Source organism: Neomonachus schauinslandi, chromosome 5 (assembly GCF_002201575.2).
Source record: "Neomonachus schauinslandi chromosome 5, ASM220157v2, whole genome shotgun sequence".
Taxonomy (NCBI): Eukaryota; Metazoa; Chordata; class Mammalia; order Carnivora; family Phocidae; genus Neomonachus; species Neomonachus schauinslandi.
In genome coordinates, this window is record NC_058407.1 from 136,960,957 (window position 1) to 136,980,665 (window position 19,709).

Consider the following 19,709-nt stretch of genomic DNA (forward strand, 5'->3'; position numbering starts at 1 on the left):
CACCCCGTTCTCCCCGTGTCCGCGTGACCCCACAGACCATCGTGGCGGGCCCCGTTAAGATCAGCAGTCTCGGCATTCCCCGGAAGACAGGACTCTTATCTGGAGACTATGGGCCCTGTTCCCCGCCCGCAGACGGGCCGAGTGCAGGCGGGCCGGGTAGACTCCCAGGGCACGCGTGTGCGGGGCCCTCGCACACTGGGATGTCGCCCCGTGAGCCAGGCCTCCGTCAGGCAGCACAGCCAGATGTGGCTCCCGGCCACGCGTTCTCTCTGAGGAACGCGGACTGGGCGTGTGGGCGTGTGGCTGGCTCCTTCTCCTGCCCTCTGTACACGTTCACGAGCCTTTGAACATAAAGTCAAGACAAAGTCATGCTTGCCACGTCCAACCCAGACCCTTTGTACCACAAGTAAGACACAGCTGACTGTCTAGCCAGCAGGTGGAGAGTGTCAGTCACGAACGGGGAGGGGGAGAAGCCTTCTGCAGTTGCTCACGTCAGCAGAAGAGTCGTAATGCAATTTATCATTGCTTTACGGGGCACTTACTTTTGTTTTACTCTAGAAAACGTGCTCTGTGCTAGTTATTCAGAGTATGCGTTGCAAATTCACATTTACATGTCAGTGTTTAAGGCAATACGGTTTAGCAGGATTTGAGCTCTGGAGTCCAGAATCACGAGTGTTGATCAATAATTAATATTTTAAACAGAGCCTTTGCTATTCCCGACTCCAAGCATGTTAAAATACCCAGTGCCCGCGTCCGTTTACAGATGCACTCAGGTCTCCTTCTGTTCACCATCCCAGTATTGTCTTGGACAGCGTAAGAATTCAGTGCTTCCCCTCTATCCCTGAGGCCAGTATGTGCGTCCTGGCTCTGATTCTAGAAAAGCGTGCATGCATGCTTTCTGTCCGCTAGTAAACTAGTGTCAGTTTAAAAAGAAGAAAAAAGGTGACCGTGCTGATAGGGATGTTCTTTTCTTGAAAACTCTTTGTGTTTGAATGCACGTAGTTCAACAACCAGATCCGAACCAGCCCAAGCCAGAGGGAGCACAGATGTTGGCCATGCGCGGGGAGCAGCTGGGAGTGGTCACCAACTGGCCCCCGTCCCTGGAAGCCGCGTTGCAGCGATGGGGGACCATCTCCCCGAAGGCCCCGTGCTTGACCACGATGGACACAAACGGGAAGCCCCTGTACATCCTCACTTACGGTAATTCTCTGCGCTTCCTTCACTGTCCTCTGGGCCCAGCGGCCACTTTCAGGCCGGCTGACCCCTTGCACCACCTTCCACGTCCGGCACACACACAAATGGGACTCTGGAAGGAAATGTTTTAGGAAAGTATTTAGTTTGAATACGGAAAGTTATTACTTGCTAAATGTTCCCTGAGTAAAAGCCAGAGATGGGTACAAGAAATCAGTGGGTCACAACCCTAACAGGATGTTGGATTTTACATCTGGGAATGTGTCTGATATTCTCAAAAGTCGTGCCTTCAGGAATGATGGGCAGTTAAAGAATTCGTGTCTAAACCCTGTGACATGGACCCCTCGGAAAAGACCATGTCTTTCCAAAGTGATTATGCAAAAAAGCAAGAGAAACGGGCTTTTCTCTAGTTCTTCATTCAGCACAATTACTGGAATCTCTACACTTCTGGAAATAGTCGACTGTCCCTGGGCAAGGGGCCGTGGAGAAAGCACATTGTCAGGTTGGTTTGCAAAGAAACCAGCTGGTAACTAAAAGACCGAAACGGCTCGTGTTGCATCTGCCTGTGTGAGATGAGATGACCTTTGTCTAGATCTCAGTTTTGTTTTTGTAACCGGAGCATGCTCTTACCAGCAGTAGGAACGACACGGATTTCTGCCTTGGCAGAGTCCAGCTCAAGAAGCAGATGTTAGGGGCGCCTGGGTGGCTCAGTTGGTTAAGCGACTGCCTTCGGCTCAGGTCATGATCCTGGAGTCCCGGGATCGAGTCCCGCATCGGGCTCCCTGCTCAGCAGGGAGTCTGCTTCTCCCTCTGACCCTCCCCCCTCTCATGCTCTCTCTATCTCATTCTCTCTCTCAAATAAATAAATAAAATCTTTAAAAAAAGAAAAAAAAAAAAAAGTAGATGTTACATTAAATGATGCAGGGCCAGCCTTTTGGGTGCTGGGCCCCGGGCAGTACCAGCCCAGACTGAGTCATTACCCCGCGCCTCCCTGGCAGAGATGGGTTGTGAGGTTCAGGAGCATGCGTCTCACAGCTTCATCATTTTAGGGCATGTTTGGGTAGTTCTTTTAAGATTTTATTTATTTGAGGGAAAGGGAGAGAGCACAAGCAGGGGGAGCGGCAAAGGGAGAGGGAGAAGCAGGCCCCCTGTTGAGCAGGGAGCCCGATGCGGGGCTCGATCCCAGGACCCTGGGATCATGACCTGAGCTGAAGTCAGATGCCAACCGACTGAGCCACCCAGGTGCCCCACTTTGGGGTAATTCTAGGTGGATAAAGAGCATTTCACCCAGGATGAGGCATAAGCTTGAGTTTTTCATTATACTCTTTGGAGATAGGTTTTCTTCAGTGAAGTAGATGAAGACTTTCCTTCGTGACCCTCATCCCTTGCCAGATGCAGCCTGGGAGCTGGTGTGTAGTTGGGATAGCTGCTTCTTAGCTGAATCCTCCGCAGGCTCGCCTGCCACATACGGGGACTCTCGGACCCGCCTGTACGCACACACAGCGGCACTCACCTGTCAGCCCACGAGCGTTCAGTGGGGTGTGGCTCGGTGCCACAGCAGGTCATCAAAGATGAGACATGATTCCCCGGGCTGAGATCTAGATCAGAAGGACAGCCCTCGACTGAGGGAGCGCTGACTTTCCCTTCTTGCAAGGTTACGAGGAACCGAAGTGTAAGATGCAGACCGAAAGTTATCTGTGAAAATTTGGGACATGTTGTCTACACCCAGGCATCACAACTCCTGCATTTAAATCATCTATATTTTATTGCATTTTAGTCTTCTAGATTAGGCATATGCTCTGGGTCAACCTTGGTTTTTACTTGTTAAAGGAATGTAAGAAAGCAATGCATTTCCAAAAAGCAGATAATAGTTTATCAGGCTGTAAAAGGGAAGTGTTGGCTAATACAAGAAAAAGTGTGGAAAAGTGCTTTATATATATTTCAGTGCTTTATAGAAACACTGAAATAGATGAGCCTATAATCATTGGGTGTTGCTTCAAAGACACAGAGAGAAGTTCACTGAATAAGATTATTCTAATACCACGTAGCTCCAGACGATTTTCAGTATTGCAGTTAACCGTCAGCTCTCAAGTTCAGCTTCCTGCAAAGCCCCGGGTAGCAGAACTCCCAGATGAGAAACTTGGGATCTTTGACAGGAAATACACATGGTGGGTGAAGGTTGTCAACAACCCTGTAGAAACATCTTCTGTTCTCCATTTACCAATATAAATAATATGCACACTGAGGAGAACCAGGGCATTTCATCATCTTCAATTAATAAAAATAAATCATGCTAAGGAACTCCTTTCCTTCCATCATGATTCTCTGCTTCATCCTGTTCTCGACGAGATACCTGCAAGTTCATTCTGCTTTGCTGCAGTATGCTTTTACTACCAGGCAGCCTCCCCCCTCCCCATCCTTCCCTCCCTCTTTTTTGTTCCTTCTTCCTTCCTTTTATGATCTATGACTTGGCTTTTGCTCCACATCTTTTGGAACATTTAGATGCTTGAGCTCCAACAGCACTGGGGAGCCTTTCTCTGTCTTTTTGTGTTTTGCGTTGTTGGTGATGAGTTTCCCGGACTGTCTCTGCAGTGCGTAGGTGTCCTAGCTGCTGGGCGGCGTGTGAGGTCTGACAACCCTTCCTCACCCACCTGCCACCGTCCTCAGAGCTACACTCTTCTTACAGGTGGATGCTCCTCACAGAAATCCAACTGAAATTAAATATGTAATAAGACAGTGCATACGTCCTGTCCACATCTCTCTTCTTTTCTGTATGCACACGACTATCTTAGAGTCTCAGTATCTGTTTTCCCAGTTCAACTTGCCAAAATCTGTTGGAACTTCATGTCCAATTCCCATGTTTCAAAGAGACAACAGAGTATTATTGTTAACTAGTGTTTACCACAGTCACCATCCTATACGTTACACCTCATGACTTATTTTATAACTGGAGGTTTGTACCTTTGCCCCCCTTCACCCATTTCTCCCTCCCATCCTCCACCTCTGGAAGAGCCCGTCTGTTCTCTGTGTCTATGAGCTTGGTTTCTAAAGTCTACAAATAAGTGAGATCATAAGGTATTTGTTTTTCTGTCTTACCTCTTTCACTTAGCATAATGCCTTCAAGTCCATCCATGGTCTCACACATGGACAGATTTCATTCCTTATTATGGCTGAGTAGTATTCCATTGTACACATATACCACATGCCCTTTATCCACCCACCCCTTGATGGACACTTGGGTTGCTTCCATATCTTGGCTACTGTAAATAATGCTGCAGTGAACAGGGGGTGCAGATATCTTTTTAAGTTAGTGTTTTTATTTGCTTTGGATATACCTAGAAGTGGGATTGCTGGATCACAGGGTACTTCTATTTTTAAGTTCTTGAGGAACCTCCATACTGTTTTCCAGAGGGGCTGCACCAGTTTGCATTCCCACCGACAGTGCACGAGGTTCCGCTTTCCCCACATCTTCACCTGCATTTGTTATCTCTTGTCTTTTTGATACCAGCCGTTCTGACAGGTGTGAGGTGGTCTCTCAGTGATTTTGATTTAATCTGCCTGATGATAAGTGATGTTGAGCATCTCTTCATATGCCTCTTGGCCATCTGGATGCCTTCTTTGGAAAAATGTCTATTCAGTCCCTCTGCCCATTTTTAAATCAGATTGTTTTTTTGCTATTGAGTTGTAGGAGTTCTTTATATATTTTAGGTTTAAACCCTAATTGGACAAATAATTTGCAAATATCTGTAATTTGCTTTTTCATTGTCCTGATTGTTTCCTTTGCTGTGCAAAAGGTTTTTAGTTTAATGTGGTCCCACTTGCTTATTTTTGCTTTTGGTGTCAGATCCAAAAAAAATCACTAAGACTGATACTGAGTAGCTTAGCATCTATGTTTTCTTCTAGGAGTTTTATGGTTACAAGTCTTCAAGTTTTTCATTCATTTTGAGTTAATTTTTATGTATGGTGTAAGATAGTGGTTTAGTTTCCTTCTGGTACATGTGGCGTCCAGTTTTCCCACTACCATTTATTTTTATTGAAGGGACTCCTTTTCCCCCATTGTGTATTCTTCCCTCCTTAATTGACCATATAAGAATGGGTTTATTTCTGGGCTCTCTGTTCCACTCATCTGTCTGTTTAATGCCAATACCACACTGTTTTAATTACCTTAGCTTTGTAATATAGTCTAAAATCAAGGAGCTGGGTGCCCCGAACTTTGCTGTTCTTACTCAAGATTGTTTTGGCTTTTTGGGGTCTTTTGTGGTTCTGTACAAATGTTAAAATTCTTTGTTCTAGTTCTGTGAAAAAATTTTTATATCGATGGCACTGAATCTGTAGATTGCTTTGGGTAATATGGACATTTAACAATATTATTTCTCCCAGTCCATGAGCATGGGATATCTTCACATTTATTCCTGTCTTCCTCAACTTCTTTCATCAATGTCATATCATTTTCAGTGTATACGTCTTTCCCCTCCTTGGTTAAAATTATTCCTAGCTATTTTATTCTTTTTGATGCAACTATAAATGTTTTCTTAATTTCTCTGATAGTTCACTGTATACAATTTTTGTATATTGATTTTGCACTCTGCAGCTTTATTCAATTCATTGATTAGGTCTAACAGTTTGGTTGTGGGTTTTTTGGTTTTGTTTTGGTTGGTTTTGGTGGCATCTTTAGGATTTTCTATATATAAAATTATGTAATCCTGGGGCACCTAGGTGGCTCAGTTGTTAAGCGTCTGCCTTCAGCTCAAGTCATGATCCCAGGATCCTGGGATTGAGCCCCACGTCAGGCTCCCTGCTTGGCAGGAAGCCTGCTTCTCCCTCTCCCACTCCCCCTGCTTGTGTTCCCTCTCTCGCTGTGTCTCTCTCTGTCAAATAAATAAATAAAATCTTTAAAAAAAAATAAAATAAAATTACATAATCCTCAAAGAGAGACAGTTTTACTTTTTCCTTTCCAATATAGATACCTTTTATGTCTTTTTCTTGCCTAATTACTCTGGCTAGGACTTCCAATACTATGTTGAATAAAAGTGGTGAGATTGGGCATCCTTGTCTTGTTCCTGGTTTCAGAGTATATTAGCTGTGGGTTTGTAATATACGGGCTTTATTGTACTGAGGTATGTTCCCTCTATATTCACTTTGTTGAGAGTTTCTCATCAAAAAAGATGTTGAATTTTGTTAAATGCTTTTTCTGCATGTATGGACATAGGATTTTTATTCATTTTGTTAACGTGATGTATCATGTTGATTGATTTGTCAATGTTGGACCATGCATGTGTCCCTGGAATAAATCCCACTTGATCATGATATGTGATCCTTTTAATGTATTGTTGAATTCAGTTTGCTAGTATTTTGTTGAAGAATTTTGCATCTATATGTATCAAGAATACATCAAGAATACAAACCCTAGGCCTGGGTTTTTGTTTGTTTGTTTATTTGTTTTTTGGGTTTTTTTTTTTTCTTTTGTGGTGTCCTTGTCTGGTTTTGGTATCAGGGTAATGCTGGCTTCATAAAATGAGTTTGGAATCGTTCCCTTCTCTCACTTTTTTTTTTTTTTTTGAAGAGTTTGAGGAGGATAGGTATTAAATCTTTGACTGTTAGAATTCACCAGGAAAGCCATCTGTTTGTGGACTTCTATTTGTAGGGAGGTTTTTAATTACTGATTAAATCTCCTTACTAGTAATCGTTCTATTCAGATTTTATGTTTCTTCGTGGTTCCTCATGTCTATTCCTCATGGTTGTCTTTCTATTGTCTTTCTAGTCTCTATTTCATGTGGCTCTGCTCTGATCTTTGTTATTTCCTTCTTTTAACTAACTTGGATTTCATTTGTTTTTTTCCTACTTCCTACCAACCTTGAGGTATAAGGTTAGGTGTAAGGTTGTTTATTGGAGATTTTTCTTGTTTCTTGAGGCAGGTCTGTATTGCCAAGTACTTCAATCTTAAATCTACTTTTGCTGCAAATTGTAGGTTTTGATATGTTGTATTTTCATTTGTCTAAAGGTGTTTTTTTAATTTCTTCTTTGATTTCTTTGTTGACCCACTGGTTGCTTAGTAGCATGTTGTTTAATCTCTACATATTTGTGAATTTTCCAGCCTTCTTATAATTGATTTCTAGTTTGTTACCACTATGGGTCAGAAACGATACTTGATATGATATCAGTCTTCTTGAATTTATTGAGACTTGTTTTGAGGCCTAATGTGTGATCTGGAGAATGTTCCAGGTGCACTTGAGAATAATGTGCATTCTGTTGCTTATGGATGGAATGTTCTATATAAATTAAGTCCATCTGGTCTAATGTATTGTTCAAGGCTACTGTTTCCTTACTGATTTTCTGTCTGGATGATCTATCCATTGATATAAGTGGGGTATTAAAGTTCCTGACTATTATTGTATTGCTGTTAATTTCTCCCTTTAGGGCTATTAATATTTGATTTGTGTATTTAGGTGCTCCTATGTTGGGTATATAAATATTTACAAATGTTATGTCGTCTTAGTGGACTGATCCCTTTATCGTTATGTAATTCCCTTCTTTGTCTCTTATTACAGTCTTTGTTATAAACTGTGTTTTGTCTGATATAAGTATTGCTACCCCAGCTTTTTTTTTTCCCATTTGCATGGAATATATTTCTACATCCTTTCACTTTCATCTCTGTGTGTCCTTATATCTGAAATCAGTCTCTTGTAGGCAGCATATCGATTGTTCTTGTTTTTTCCCCTTTGATCCACTCTATGTCTTTTGTTTAGAGAATTTAGTCCTTCTACATTTGAAGTAATTCCTGATAAGTAGGTACTTATTGCCATTTTGGTAATTGTTTTCTGGTTGTTTTTCAATAGGGTCTCTCTGTTTCTTTTTTTCTTTTCCTTTGTGATTTGACGACTTTTTTAGTGTTACCCTTAGATTTCTTTCTCTTTATATTTTGTGGATCTGCCAGAGGTGTTTCCTTGGTGGTTTCCATGACACTTACATATAACAACTTATTTTTATAACAGTCTATTTTAAGTTCATAACAACTTATGTTCAAGCACAGTCTAAACCTGTACATTTTTACTCCCCCTGCCCACATTTATGTTCTCACATTTTACATCTTTTTTATCTTGTATATCCCTATTTACTACTTTTGTTCTTTAACCTTTATGCTAACTTTATAGAGTCCACTACCATTCCTATATATTTACCTTCACTGGTGGGATTTATATGTTTATGTGTTTTCTTGTTACTAATTTAGTGCCCTTTCTTTTCAGCTTGAAGAAGTCCCTTTAATGTTTCTTTTAAGTGCGATTTAGTGGTGATGAAGTCTGTTAGCATTTGCTCGTAGGAAAACACTTTATCTGTCATTCCGCTCTGAATGATCACTTTCCCAGGAACTTTTCTTGGTGGGAATTTTTTTCTTCCTCCTTTATAAATCAGTGAAGAACCGTTGTTATCTCCTTTCACTTAAATCAACAACTTTATATTTTTATCCTTGAAAAATACCAAGTATATTTCCAGTATTTTGCCAAAAGTGTGTTGCCCATTTCAAGCTCTTAGTTGTAAACTGGCTTTTGTATGAATGTACGATGGCATCAAAGTTAATATTCCAAACTGAGAATGAAGTTGGAACTTTAACAAAACATAATGGTGCTAATCGTTTGAGTGTAACTGATTTGTTCTGTACAGCGCATTGAGTTTTACAATTACAATAAATTGATTATAATTGTTTATTTAACCATCATTCCCTGATATTGTTTATATTAAAGAAATTTGAAGGCAAAAATATTTGTGTTTTCTTTAGAAGAAAGAGTCATTTAAGTTCATTTCTAGAACTGAGTCATTTCTAATAGCTAGTGACTTTTTTAAAAAAAGATTTATTTATTTATCTTAGAGAGCGCGAGTGCACCCGTGAGGGTGAGTCAGGGGAGGGGCAAAGGGAGAGGGAGAGAGATAATCCCAGCTGACTCCCTGCTGAGTGCAGCACCCAACCCAGGGCCCGATCCCATGACCCATGAGATCATGATCTGAGCCAAAATCAAGAGTTGGACGCTTAACCAACTGAGCCATGCAGGTGCCCCTAGCTAGTAACTGTTTTTATGGAAAATATATGATCACCCAACGAAGTACCAAATACTAGTAAGATAGCCAGTCTTGAGGACTGCAGTGTTGAGGAGGAGCTAGAGAAGAGGGCAGACGAAACCTTCATATCTGGTAATTATTCTAAGTGCTCAAGAAGAATGCCAAAGCACATAGTGTAATTTTGTGCTTTTTATAGATTCCCTAGGACATAAATGAAACAAACATGTGTTGAACACATGCTATAAACCAGGAATACCCTAGGACTTAGAGAAATCAAGATAAATCATTCTGTGTGTCCCCTAATCGCTAAGGGGGAGACAAGTTGATAAATCTTGTGGTAGATAAATAGTAATAACCCTAATTTGGATTGCTGCAAAATCCAGTGTGAAATAAAACAAATTCAACTTTTTTTAATTCAAAACAAATGTTATCAACAAAAATCTTCTTAATTTAGCTTTTACATTTAAAATAGGAAAAAGATTAAAACACTGATTTTATTTATGGGAAAGTTAAAGTTGCTCCTAACTGTCGTTATGACACATTAACATAACGTCTCACGCCTTGCTGGCTTCTGAACATGCCTGGAAGCTCACATCATGAAGGACCTTTATGTGGCTAAGAGCTCATGTTAGATTTCAGAGTCATTTTATTTCGTCTCAGGCTGTGTCCCCGCCTGGGTCGCATTGAGGGAGTATCCAGCGCTGGGATGGGGGCAGGGACGGGAAAGTTGTGGGTTCTTCAAAGCTGGCCATTCTTTCTTCCGTGTTTTTTTAAACTTTTTTTTATTTTTTTGACAGAGAGAGCACAAGTAGGGGAAGTAGGCAGAGGGAGAAATAGGCTCCCCACGGAGCAGGGAGCCCGACTTGGGGCTCAATCCCAGGACCCCAGGATCATGACCTGAGCTGAAGGCAGACGCTTAACCAACTGAGCCACCCAGGTGTCCCTGGTGGTTTTTTTAAACCCTGCTTTTAATCCTGCTTTGTGGTCCTTTTTTTCCTGGAGTTCAAAACTTCAACTCAGAATACTTAGTACCATCTGTAATTTCCAGCATTCCTCTTCAAAAATCTTGAATCTTGGGGAGGGAGGGGGCAGGCTCTACAAAGTGTGTCCTAAGTGTCTTTTGCATTCGTTACAGTCACGTGAGGCAGGACCTACTAACGGAGGAGATGTGTCATTTTGCATAACTCAAAATCAGCAGTAGGCACTCTTGCTGTGATCCCTGCCCTACTTTACTCCCTAGAAACCTTCCCCTACAGCTTCTGCGATGGTAAATTTTCGGTGACTTTGCTGGGGCTACTTGCATATGGAGAGTGTTTGTATCAGTACCTTATTCCAGTGTTAAGGCTTCTCGGATTTTATGAATCAGAGTTGCTGGCTCGTATTTTCCTTCCTGATTCCAGGGACTCAGGATAACTTGAAGACTTAAAATGAACTAGTACTCTCTCTAGTTTAATGTGCACATTGATACATAACTGAAAATGCACGTGTCCACTTACTTGTGTCTCTGTCATTCCTGTTAATAGGCAAACTGTGGACAAGAAGTATGAAGGTTGCTTACAACATTCTGCATAAATTAGGTACAAAGCAAGAACCGATGGTACGACCTGGAGACCGGGTAAGTGCTCTTTACATTAATACACCTGCAAATACTCGGTCCTGCACAGCAAAGACACCTGCTGTCGGAAGTCCCAGAGTTCATTGTCTCCTAATGCTAATACTACTAAATCAGGCTTTATTACATTAACTGTGGATTAGGATTAATTACACAAGATGTCATTGACCTTCACAACAACTCCTTGAGCTCAGCTGGAGTCCTTCTCATGTGTTACCAATGAAGACACTCAGACTGGCGAGGTAACCAGTAAGTGGCTCAGCCAGCGCTCACGTCCATTCCTGTCAGAGCCCGGAGCCTGTGCTCCCAGCCGCTGTCCTGTTGTCGCTAAGTTTAAACATACTCGTGTCCTCTACCTGGGCAGGCAGGACAGTGATTGTAAAACTTTGCTTATGTTCATCAGTGAGCCGGACCGTCTCGGCAGCACGCCGCTCGTCCCATTCCTTTCCCCGTGTTAGATTTCTGGACAGAGGCTACTGTCTTTCATTGATAAGCAAATTTTTATTCTTACTTGATAAATTACACAGAGTGGATATTAGTATTTCAATTGCAGTGTTATACCCAGAGCAGTTAATAACCTTGTCCAGCTTTATACCCCAATTCAGGTGTGGGGCTGGGCTTAGAACCACATTTTCTTGCTTGCGAATGTTGCACTTTCTCCCCATTGGCTGTTTTGTACCTTAGACCCCAACACTGATTTATCCTACCTGTGCCCAAAGAACTCTAATTGAATTTCATAAAATACCAGTGCTGAGCACCAAACCAACAAGAACACAAGCTGCAATGGACTTAAGATACTATAAAGAAATGGGCCCATTATGAGGAATTTTTTGAGAGATTGCCACAGTCCTTGTGTGGTGGACTGCGATTCTTGACACTTGTTTATTGAACAGGCTTGACCTCTGGCTTTTAAATGTCAGTTATAGGTCTTGCCACTTCCTGATCGTAAAGCTTACTTACAAAGCAAGTCACCAACACGGTGCGGTACTGACGTAAAGACAGACATGCAGATGGTGGAGAAGAGCGCCCAGAGAGAAACCCTCGCGTGTGTGGGGGAATGGTTCTCATTAAGGGCGCTAGGACGTGAAACAGGGAAAGGACAGTCTCTTCAACGAATGGTGCTGGGAAACTGGGCACCCACAAGCAGAAGGAGAAAGTGGAACCTTTGTACCATCGAGTAAAAAATTAACTCACAATGGATCAAAGACCTAAGAGCAAAAACTATAAAACTCTTAGAATAAATCATGGGGGAAAGCTTACTCACACAGAATTTGGCAGTCATTTCTTAGATGACACTGAAAACACAGGCAACAAAAATGAAAACATAAATTGGATATTATCAGAATAACTCCTGTGTGCCACAGGATGGGAGAAAACGTTTCTACAAATCCTGTATCTGGTAAGAGATTAGCATCCAGAATATGTAAACAAAACTCCTACAATTCAGCAACAACCAAAAAAAAAAAAGAGGTGAAGCAATGGGCAGAGAACTTGAATAGACATTTCCCCAGAGAAGCGTTGCAGGTGGCCAGCAAGCACCTGAAAAGATGCTCCGTGTGCCTGCTCATTCGGGGACAAGTACGTTAAAACCCCGGTGATTCAGCACGTCCCTTACAGTGGCAAGAATGAAGAAATTGGAACCTCAGCACTGCCGGTAGGAAGGTCCCCTGGTGCAGCCACTGGGAAACAGTACGGTGGTGTCCTTGGAAATTAACCACGGAATCACCCCTTGATCCAACGATTTCCCTTCCCTTCCAGAAGAATTGAAAGCAGGGGCTTGAACAGATATTTTACACTAGTATTCAGAGCAGCGTTATTCACAAAACCAGAAGGGGGAAGTAACTCAAATGTCCGCGGACAGATGAACGGAGAAACAGAATGTGGTGTACACGCACAGGAATATCAAGCAGTCTTAAAAAGAAAATAAATTCTGGCACACATTAACCCGTGGGTGGGCCTTGAGGGTTTTATGCTATGTGAAATGAGGCAGCCACAAAGAACAGATATAGGAGGTGCTTAGGGCAGTTAACATCCTGGAGACAGAAGCGAGGTGGCTGTCAGGGGAGGAGGAGGGGCCGGGGGATGGGGGGCCTGGGGGTTGAGGGGAGGGGCCGGGGGAGCTGAAGGAGGGGCTGGGGGGCTGGAGGCTTCAGTTGAGGAAGATGAGAATTCTGGGGCTGGTTCTGGATGGTGAGGGCTGCACAGCAGGACGGATATCCTTAATGCCCCCGTGCACTTGGAAATAGTCGAGACACTCAGCTTTATGTAGATTCACCACAATAAAAAGTCCTGTGTAATGTGATATCTCCCTTAGCTCTGATTTGGTGGATAGTCTTGTTCTCTTAGTGCAGTGACTTTGTTAAAAGTTCTTGTGTAGCGTGGCTCCAGACTCTTGAAGTTCCTTGACAACAACAAGGACAAAGTAAAGCACCTCTGTTCAGCTAAGATGTTAGGAGGAATTTGGGGGGACAGTTTTGATAGAATAAACTGTGTAAGGAGGTTTTTTGGCAAAGGCTGATTTGAACTGTGTGAGGGGAACTACTTTTCTAAATTATCTTAAACAGTATTCATGTGCTTAGCATCTGGCACGTGCATATAGGTACTTTTATTAAATATACGTGACGATAGTAGTCAATTGATCGTAACCTTCTATTGCAATAAACAGAATTTTTTACTCTCTTTCAAAATGAGTTTTGAATAAAACATGATTTTCCCCAGAATAATGAGCATATTCAGTCTTGGACATAAAACTTTACAGACATTTTTCACATGGGTGACCTTATTAACGTAGTTTGGGGAATTACCTTGGGCTTTTAAAAGGCATTTATAGGGGCGCCTGGGTGGCTCAGTTGTTAAGCGTCTGCCTTCGGCTCAGGTCATGGGTCCTGGGATGGAGTCCCCGTATCGGGGTCCCTGCTCGGCGGGAAGCCTGCTTCTCCCTCTCCCACTCCCCCTGCTTGTGTTCCTTCTCTCACTGTGTCTCTCTCTGTCAAATAAATAAAATCTTAAAAATAAAATAAATAAAATAAATAAAAGGCATTTATATTCCTAAGCTGAATAGGGTTTTGAGAGGTGTAGTGAAAGCTTTGGAAGATACAAAGATGCATCCCATATGAAGCCTGCCCTCAGGGAGCTTGCAGTATTAAAAAGTATATAGACACATTATTGATAATTAGCTTTTCTATAAATTGCAAAGTGATAAAGGTCCCCAAAAGAGGTGGTAAGAGTTGGAGACAGACTGTCTGGGAAGGGGAGAGAGCGAGCTTTTTCATTCGGGAGGAGCATCTGCGACCTGAGAAGTCTTCCCAGAGAGGAGAAGCAAGTCAGGGGCTGTCGGCCAGGCGGCAGGCGAGTGTGGGAAGGAGCCAGGGCGGGAGAGCGTGTGGTGCGCAAACACAGGACAAGCCAGCTGTCTGCGCAGCCGCCCCGGATGCAGGGAGAGCCGAGCGCGGGCCGAGCAAGAGGAATCGCTTTAAGGAGATGAGACCTCAGCAGACGCTGGGTTGTGCTTCTGCCTCTTGATCCGTGGCTGCTGCCGTGCCCTGTGGGTGATTAGGTCCAGTGAAATCGCAGAGGAATACATGGAGCAGTAAGCGAAGGGGAGCTGTGTGGGTTTATCAGAACGAGTCCGTTACTTTGATATTGTTGAGAGAGAATAATGAACAATATTATATTCTGCTTTTATGTACTTTACACTGGCAGTAACATTTCCTCCTATTTAGCACAACCCTGCAAGGTTTATGTAGCATCGTGGGCATGAGCCACAGTGACACAGCTGTGGGGATTTGAAATCCCAGGTCAGGTTGATCTTCGTCTGCGCAGAGCTGGGCTGGTAGCTAGCCCTGGGTCCCGGGAACAGGACTGGTCTGGCCTGGCAATGTCACCATGTTGCTCTCGGTTCTCTGCTCCTGGTGAGGACGCTGCCTCCCGGACAGGTGCTCCTGGAAGACCAGGAGCCCATATTTATCTGGTCCTCTATGCATAGGTGCAACCGTCAGTTTTGCATGGAAGCTCAGAGTCTTCTGCGGAAGCCTTGCAAACACTTACTTGATGAATGTTGTTGCTGTGCCGGATCCAGATCTAAAAGCATTGCTGTCGCCTCAGCCTGCCAGCTGAAGGCAGAACACCTGAGGCTATGATGGACCTCAGAGACATACAAAGAAACCGTCTTTTTCCTTCTGGAAGGTCCTGCTAATGGTTGCCTGCCCTCTGGCTGGGACAGAGTAAGTCGCTTCTCAGGGTTTCTCAAACACAGTTCATCAGTAGTGCAGAATGGCTTTTACTGGCCTTACAGGGTTATTGATCTTTGATTTCGCCGATTTTAATCAATTGCAGGAATGCCATATAGAAAGGAAACCTTCATTCAATCCCAAACTTAATTTTTTTTCTGCCAGCTGTGCTGTGTGGCTAAATTTCCAACATAGCCAAATTTAAGATGTGGCCGGTTCTGTTCCCAGCTGCTGTCTGAATCCCTTTGTGCCAATTTGCTTATTTAAATATTGAAATAGAACATCTTATCCAGCTGTTCATGGCAAAAATAATGACTTCTAGTTAGGACCTTATTCAAGAAAAAACTGGTTAAGTCCTTGAGTGAGGTGATGCAGAAGTGACCTGTGCACGTTAAATCATGGGGCCTGTGTGCTTATGAACACACAGCAAGCAGTTGTCTTCAGGGAGGGACGGCAACACAGACGCGGGACCGGCGTGCGGGAGTGACGTGCGTTGGCCCAGGAGCGGGGTTCTGCAGAGCAGAACGGGGAGTGCAGACAAGACGGCTACGCTTTGTCGCAAGGAGTCTTTCCGAACGAGACGACAGGAAAGGCTGCTCCCTGAGGAGCTGCAGCGGCAGGACAGCAAGTTGGGTCCACAGTAGATGAGCTGCATGGCAGGCACTAGAATGAGCTCCATGCACACTTACGCTGGACAGCGTATTCGTGAAATACTAGGTGCCAACATAAAGGAAAGTTTTGACAAATGTGCATAAAACATTAATGGTGGCGATAAAAATAAAACAGATATTATGTCATGTCTTTGCATCAAGTGTGAGAGAGAATGCTATCAGCTATATTTAAAATTCATCCCGATTTTAGGGCACATGTGGAAACACAGGTAAATAGGCAAGGGGAATGAAGTGCTTGATGCGAGGAAGAGTCATTATGAGCCATCCTGTAGAAAAGTCGTTCATCATTAAGACACGCTCAGGGCTATCAGCAGCATATTTTAAAAATCACACTACCCATGGGGATTAAAGTGACCCGGCTTTGATAACGCTGTGCTCACTGCGCCCTCCACTCGTGAGGCCGCGTGGGAAGTCAGTGGGTGGAACAAGGGGAGCAGGTGTTCACGGGAGCCTCCTCTGTGAGGGCAGCGCAGGAGGCTGACAGCCAGGCGGGCTAACGTTCACGCCTGCGTGCCGTGCACCAGGCCTCACGCTGAGCTCTTACACCTTCTCAGGTGACCTTCCTCACAACATGAGGACGCAGGTAGGAAAATTAAGGCCCAGAGGGGTTAATCCTGGCCAGGGACCAGAACAGAGTCCTGTGTGGTCCGCGCACCCCCACCCCTGCTGTCAGCCTGCCCTCGTGGGGGGCACACTGGTGAAGGCCACGTGGACGCATGGGGAAGCCCCTGCTGAGCCCATGAAAATGGTGAGAAATGAGGCAGTGTGTGCACGGTGATGGTTCACAGTGTGTAAAGGTGCACAGTAGGGAAGGCGATGCGCGAACCATCGGGATGGTTGTATTCTGGGGCAATGTTCTAGATGACCGTCAGTAATGTGTTTGGCTTCCACATACATTAAAGGAAAAGTACATGGTATTTACTAAAATGTATTTTCCAGCACGCACCTAATTTTTGTTGCAATGTCTGTTCTTACTTAGAGCATGAGCCCTGTGGTTTGCAGCCCTCTTCAGTATTTCTGAGAGCCCGTGGCATCAATTGGATGGTTAATCCCCCCTGCTCTGTGTCCGTGCAGGTGGCGCTGGTGTTCCCCAACAATGACCCTGCTGCCTCGATGGTGGCCTTCTACGGCTGCCTGCTGGCCGAAGTTGTCCCCGTGCCCATTGAAGTCCCGCTCACGAGAAAGGTAAAGAGTGTGTTGTTACGTTCAAGCCTGTCACCCCGGGGGAGTGTCAGGCTCGGCTGCAGTGGAACATTCTGTTTTGAGGTCAGCATGCATGGGTGGCTGTTTTTTAAATGGTTTTTCATCTCAGCAGGATGTGGATCGAGAAGCACAGAGATGTTTTTGTTATTTCTGAGGCTCTGTGCGGGTTTTCATCAGCTGTGTCAGTAGAGGGAACAGTCCCTGGCAAGCCCAGCTCGGCGGCAGGATTTAGCATGGGCAGCTTCTCGGAGGTGGAGCTTCTGGGCGATGGTGACAGAGCGCTGATGCGGGCTGTGCAAGACGGTGGTGCAGGAAGATGCAGAGCTCACCTCTTCCCCCGGTCACTCCACATCTACAGCTCCATATGAAAAACTCCCTCTAAAAAAAGACCCAAAAACTAGCTGATTAGCTCCTTCGCGTAAAGTGAGGGAGGTAGGAGAGGCAGAGATGCTGTCTCACCGAACGCCCCACCCCTGCACTGTGACCCACACGTGGGAGGGATCTCACAAATTTGGAGCCCTCTCCCGAAGTGAGGGGTTCATGCTGAAGTCAGGCGTTCCAATCCCTGGAGCCTGCACCAGGGAGATGAGCCCCCAAAACACCTGCCTTTGGAAATGTCGGGGCTTGTGTCTGGCACACACATGGAGCTCACGCTCAACTCACTTGTCCCAGGGCCCTGTGCAGAAGGAGCGGTTTGAGAAGTGATCACACTATGTGTGAAGAAGATCCATTTGCTAATCTTAGAGCATATGCCAGAGGGACAGGATTGGGACTGTGTCTGGGGACGGCACAGACCTGCTCCGTTGTTGCCTCTGCTTCTCCCTTGATACTGCCCTAAAGCCAGTGGGTGAGCTGCAGCCCCACACCGTCCCACAGCCTTGCCCAGCTCTGGGGGCTTGCATACCTGGGCCCCACAGGACTGTATCACCTGGACAGAGAGTTCCTGACAGATGGCCACCCCAGGGCACTGCACAGACAGCACACTGATGCACGTGCCCAGTCTGTCTGTGATAAAGGGCTATTTACTTGTCCTGGGGCTGCAGCCTGAGGTGCCATTTTCAGGTTTGCCACAGATTTGGAGACTATGGAGGCACTCTCAGGGAACACAGATGGGGGACAACTTCGCACTCTCCCTTGACCTTGCTACAGCTCATTGGCATCTCCCAGAAAGGAGCTACACATGCATCTGGAGCCCTGATGTTTGCAACCATAGCCCGGGAGACCCCTCCAGACGTCCTGGTCCAGAGGCAAGCAGGGTTTATGAGTGTGGTCCCACAGGACTGTATATATTTGCATACATTAAAAGCTGCTGCCTGAGAGCCTGGCTTCCAGTCAGCCTGAAACTGGATGCTCAACAGGATTCCTCCCTTTGGAACATGGATGGGTCTTGGCACAGCCTCAGCAATGGGAACATATCAGGAATAAATCTGGCTGCTTAGACAATCAGAAAAGTTCAAGAGACATCCAAGGGCAAGAGTGCATGAGAAGATTCATCGCTTACACGGGCCACTCCTTCCAGACTGGGAGAGGTGGCTGCTGCACTTAATACAGAGAGTCAAACAAAACAAAGACACAGAGGACTTTGTTCCAGAAAAAAGAACAAGATAAAACCTTAATGAAATGGAGCTAAGTAATTTACCTGATAAGTAGTTCAAAGTCATGGTCATAAAGACACTCACTGAACTCCGGAGAAGAACGGATGAACACAGTGAGAACTTCAACAAGGAGATGGCAAACAGAAGGAAATACCAGACAGAAGTCCCAGAACTTAAGAATAACATAACTGAACTGAAGAATGCCCTGGAAAGTTCCCATAGATGAAGCAGAAGAAAGCATCAGCTCTCAAGAAGACAGGACAGTAGACCTCACACAGAGCAGCAAAAAGAAACAAAAACAATTTATTTTAAGTTAAGATAGCTTGAGGAACAATATCAAGTGCAACAGCATTCACATTAGGGAGTCTCAGAAGGAGGGGAAAGAGAGAAAAGGGCAGAAAATGTAATTGAAGAAATAATAGCAGAAACATCCCTAACCTAGGGAAAGAAACAGATATCCAGGTCCAGGGAGCCTGGAGAGCTGACAGTAAGATGAATCCAAAAAATTCACAGCAAGACACATTATAATTAAAGTGTCAAACGTTAATGAGAGAATCGTAAAAGCAGCAGGAGAAAAACAGCTTGTTACATACAAGGAAACTACTAAGACTCTCAACAGATTTTTCAGCAGAAACCTTGAGGGCCAGAAGAGAGCAGCAGGATATATTCAAAGTCCTGAAAAGAAAACCTACAACCAAGGCTACTCTGCCCAGCAAGGCTGTCAGTCAGAATTGAAGGAGGGATAGTTTTCCAGACAAGCAAAACCTGAAGGAGTTCGTCACCACTAAACAGGCCCTATGAGAAATGTTTAAGGGACTTCTTTAAGCTGAAGAGAGAGGGCATTGATTAGTAACAAGGAAATAAATGAGAGTATAAATCTTACTGGTAAAGGTCAATGTAGAGTAAAGGTAATGGATTAATTACTTAATAAAACTAAAACTAGAATGAAGGTTAAAAAGACAAAAGTAGTAAAAATCATGAAAACCACAATACTTAGTTAAGGGATACACAAAGTAAAAAGATGTAAGTGTAATATCAAAACATTAAATATGGGGAGGGCAGGTAAACTCAGTTTTAGAGTATGTTCAAACTTGTTGCTATCAGATTAAAATAGACTGAGATACACACACACACACACACACACACACAATTAAAT

General features: G+C 44.2%; 1 protein-coding gene across 1 annotated transcript in view; it reads left to right on the top strand.

Annotated features, from left to right (window-relative positions):
* Positions 1–19,709, top strand: part of DIP2C (disco interacting protein 2 homolog C) — a 209,875-nt gene that overhangs the window by 78,184 nt on the left and 111,982 nt on the right. Inside the window, exons 8-10 of the mRNA XM_021690907.1 lie at positions 1,003–1,200; positions 10,767–10,858; positions 16,830–16,940. Of these exons, the coding sequence (XP_021546582.1) occupies positions 1,003–1,200; positions 10,767–10,858; positions 16,830–16,940 (401 nt within the window). The remainder of the gene's footprint in view (positions 1–1,002; positions 1,201–10,766; positions 10,859–16,829; positions 16,941–19,709) is intronic.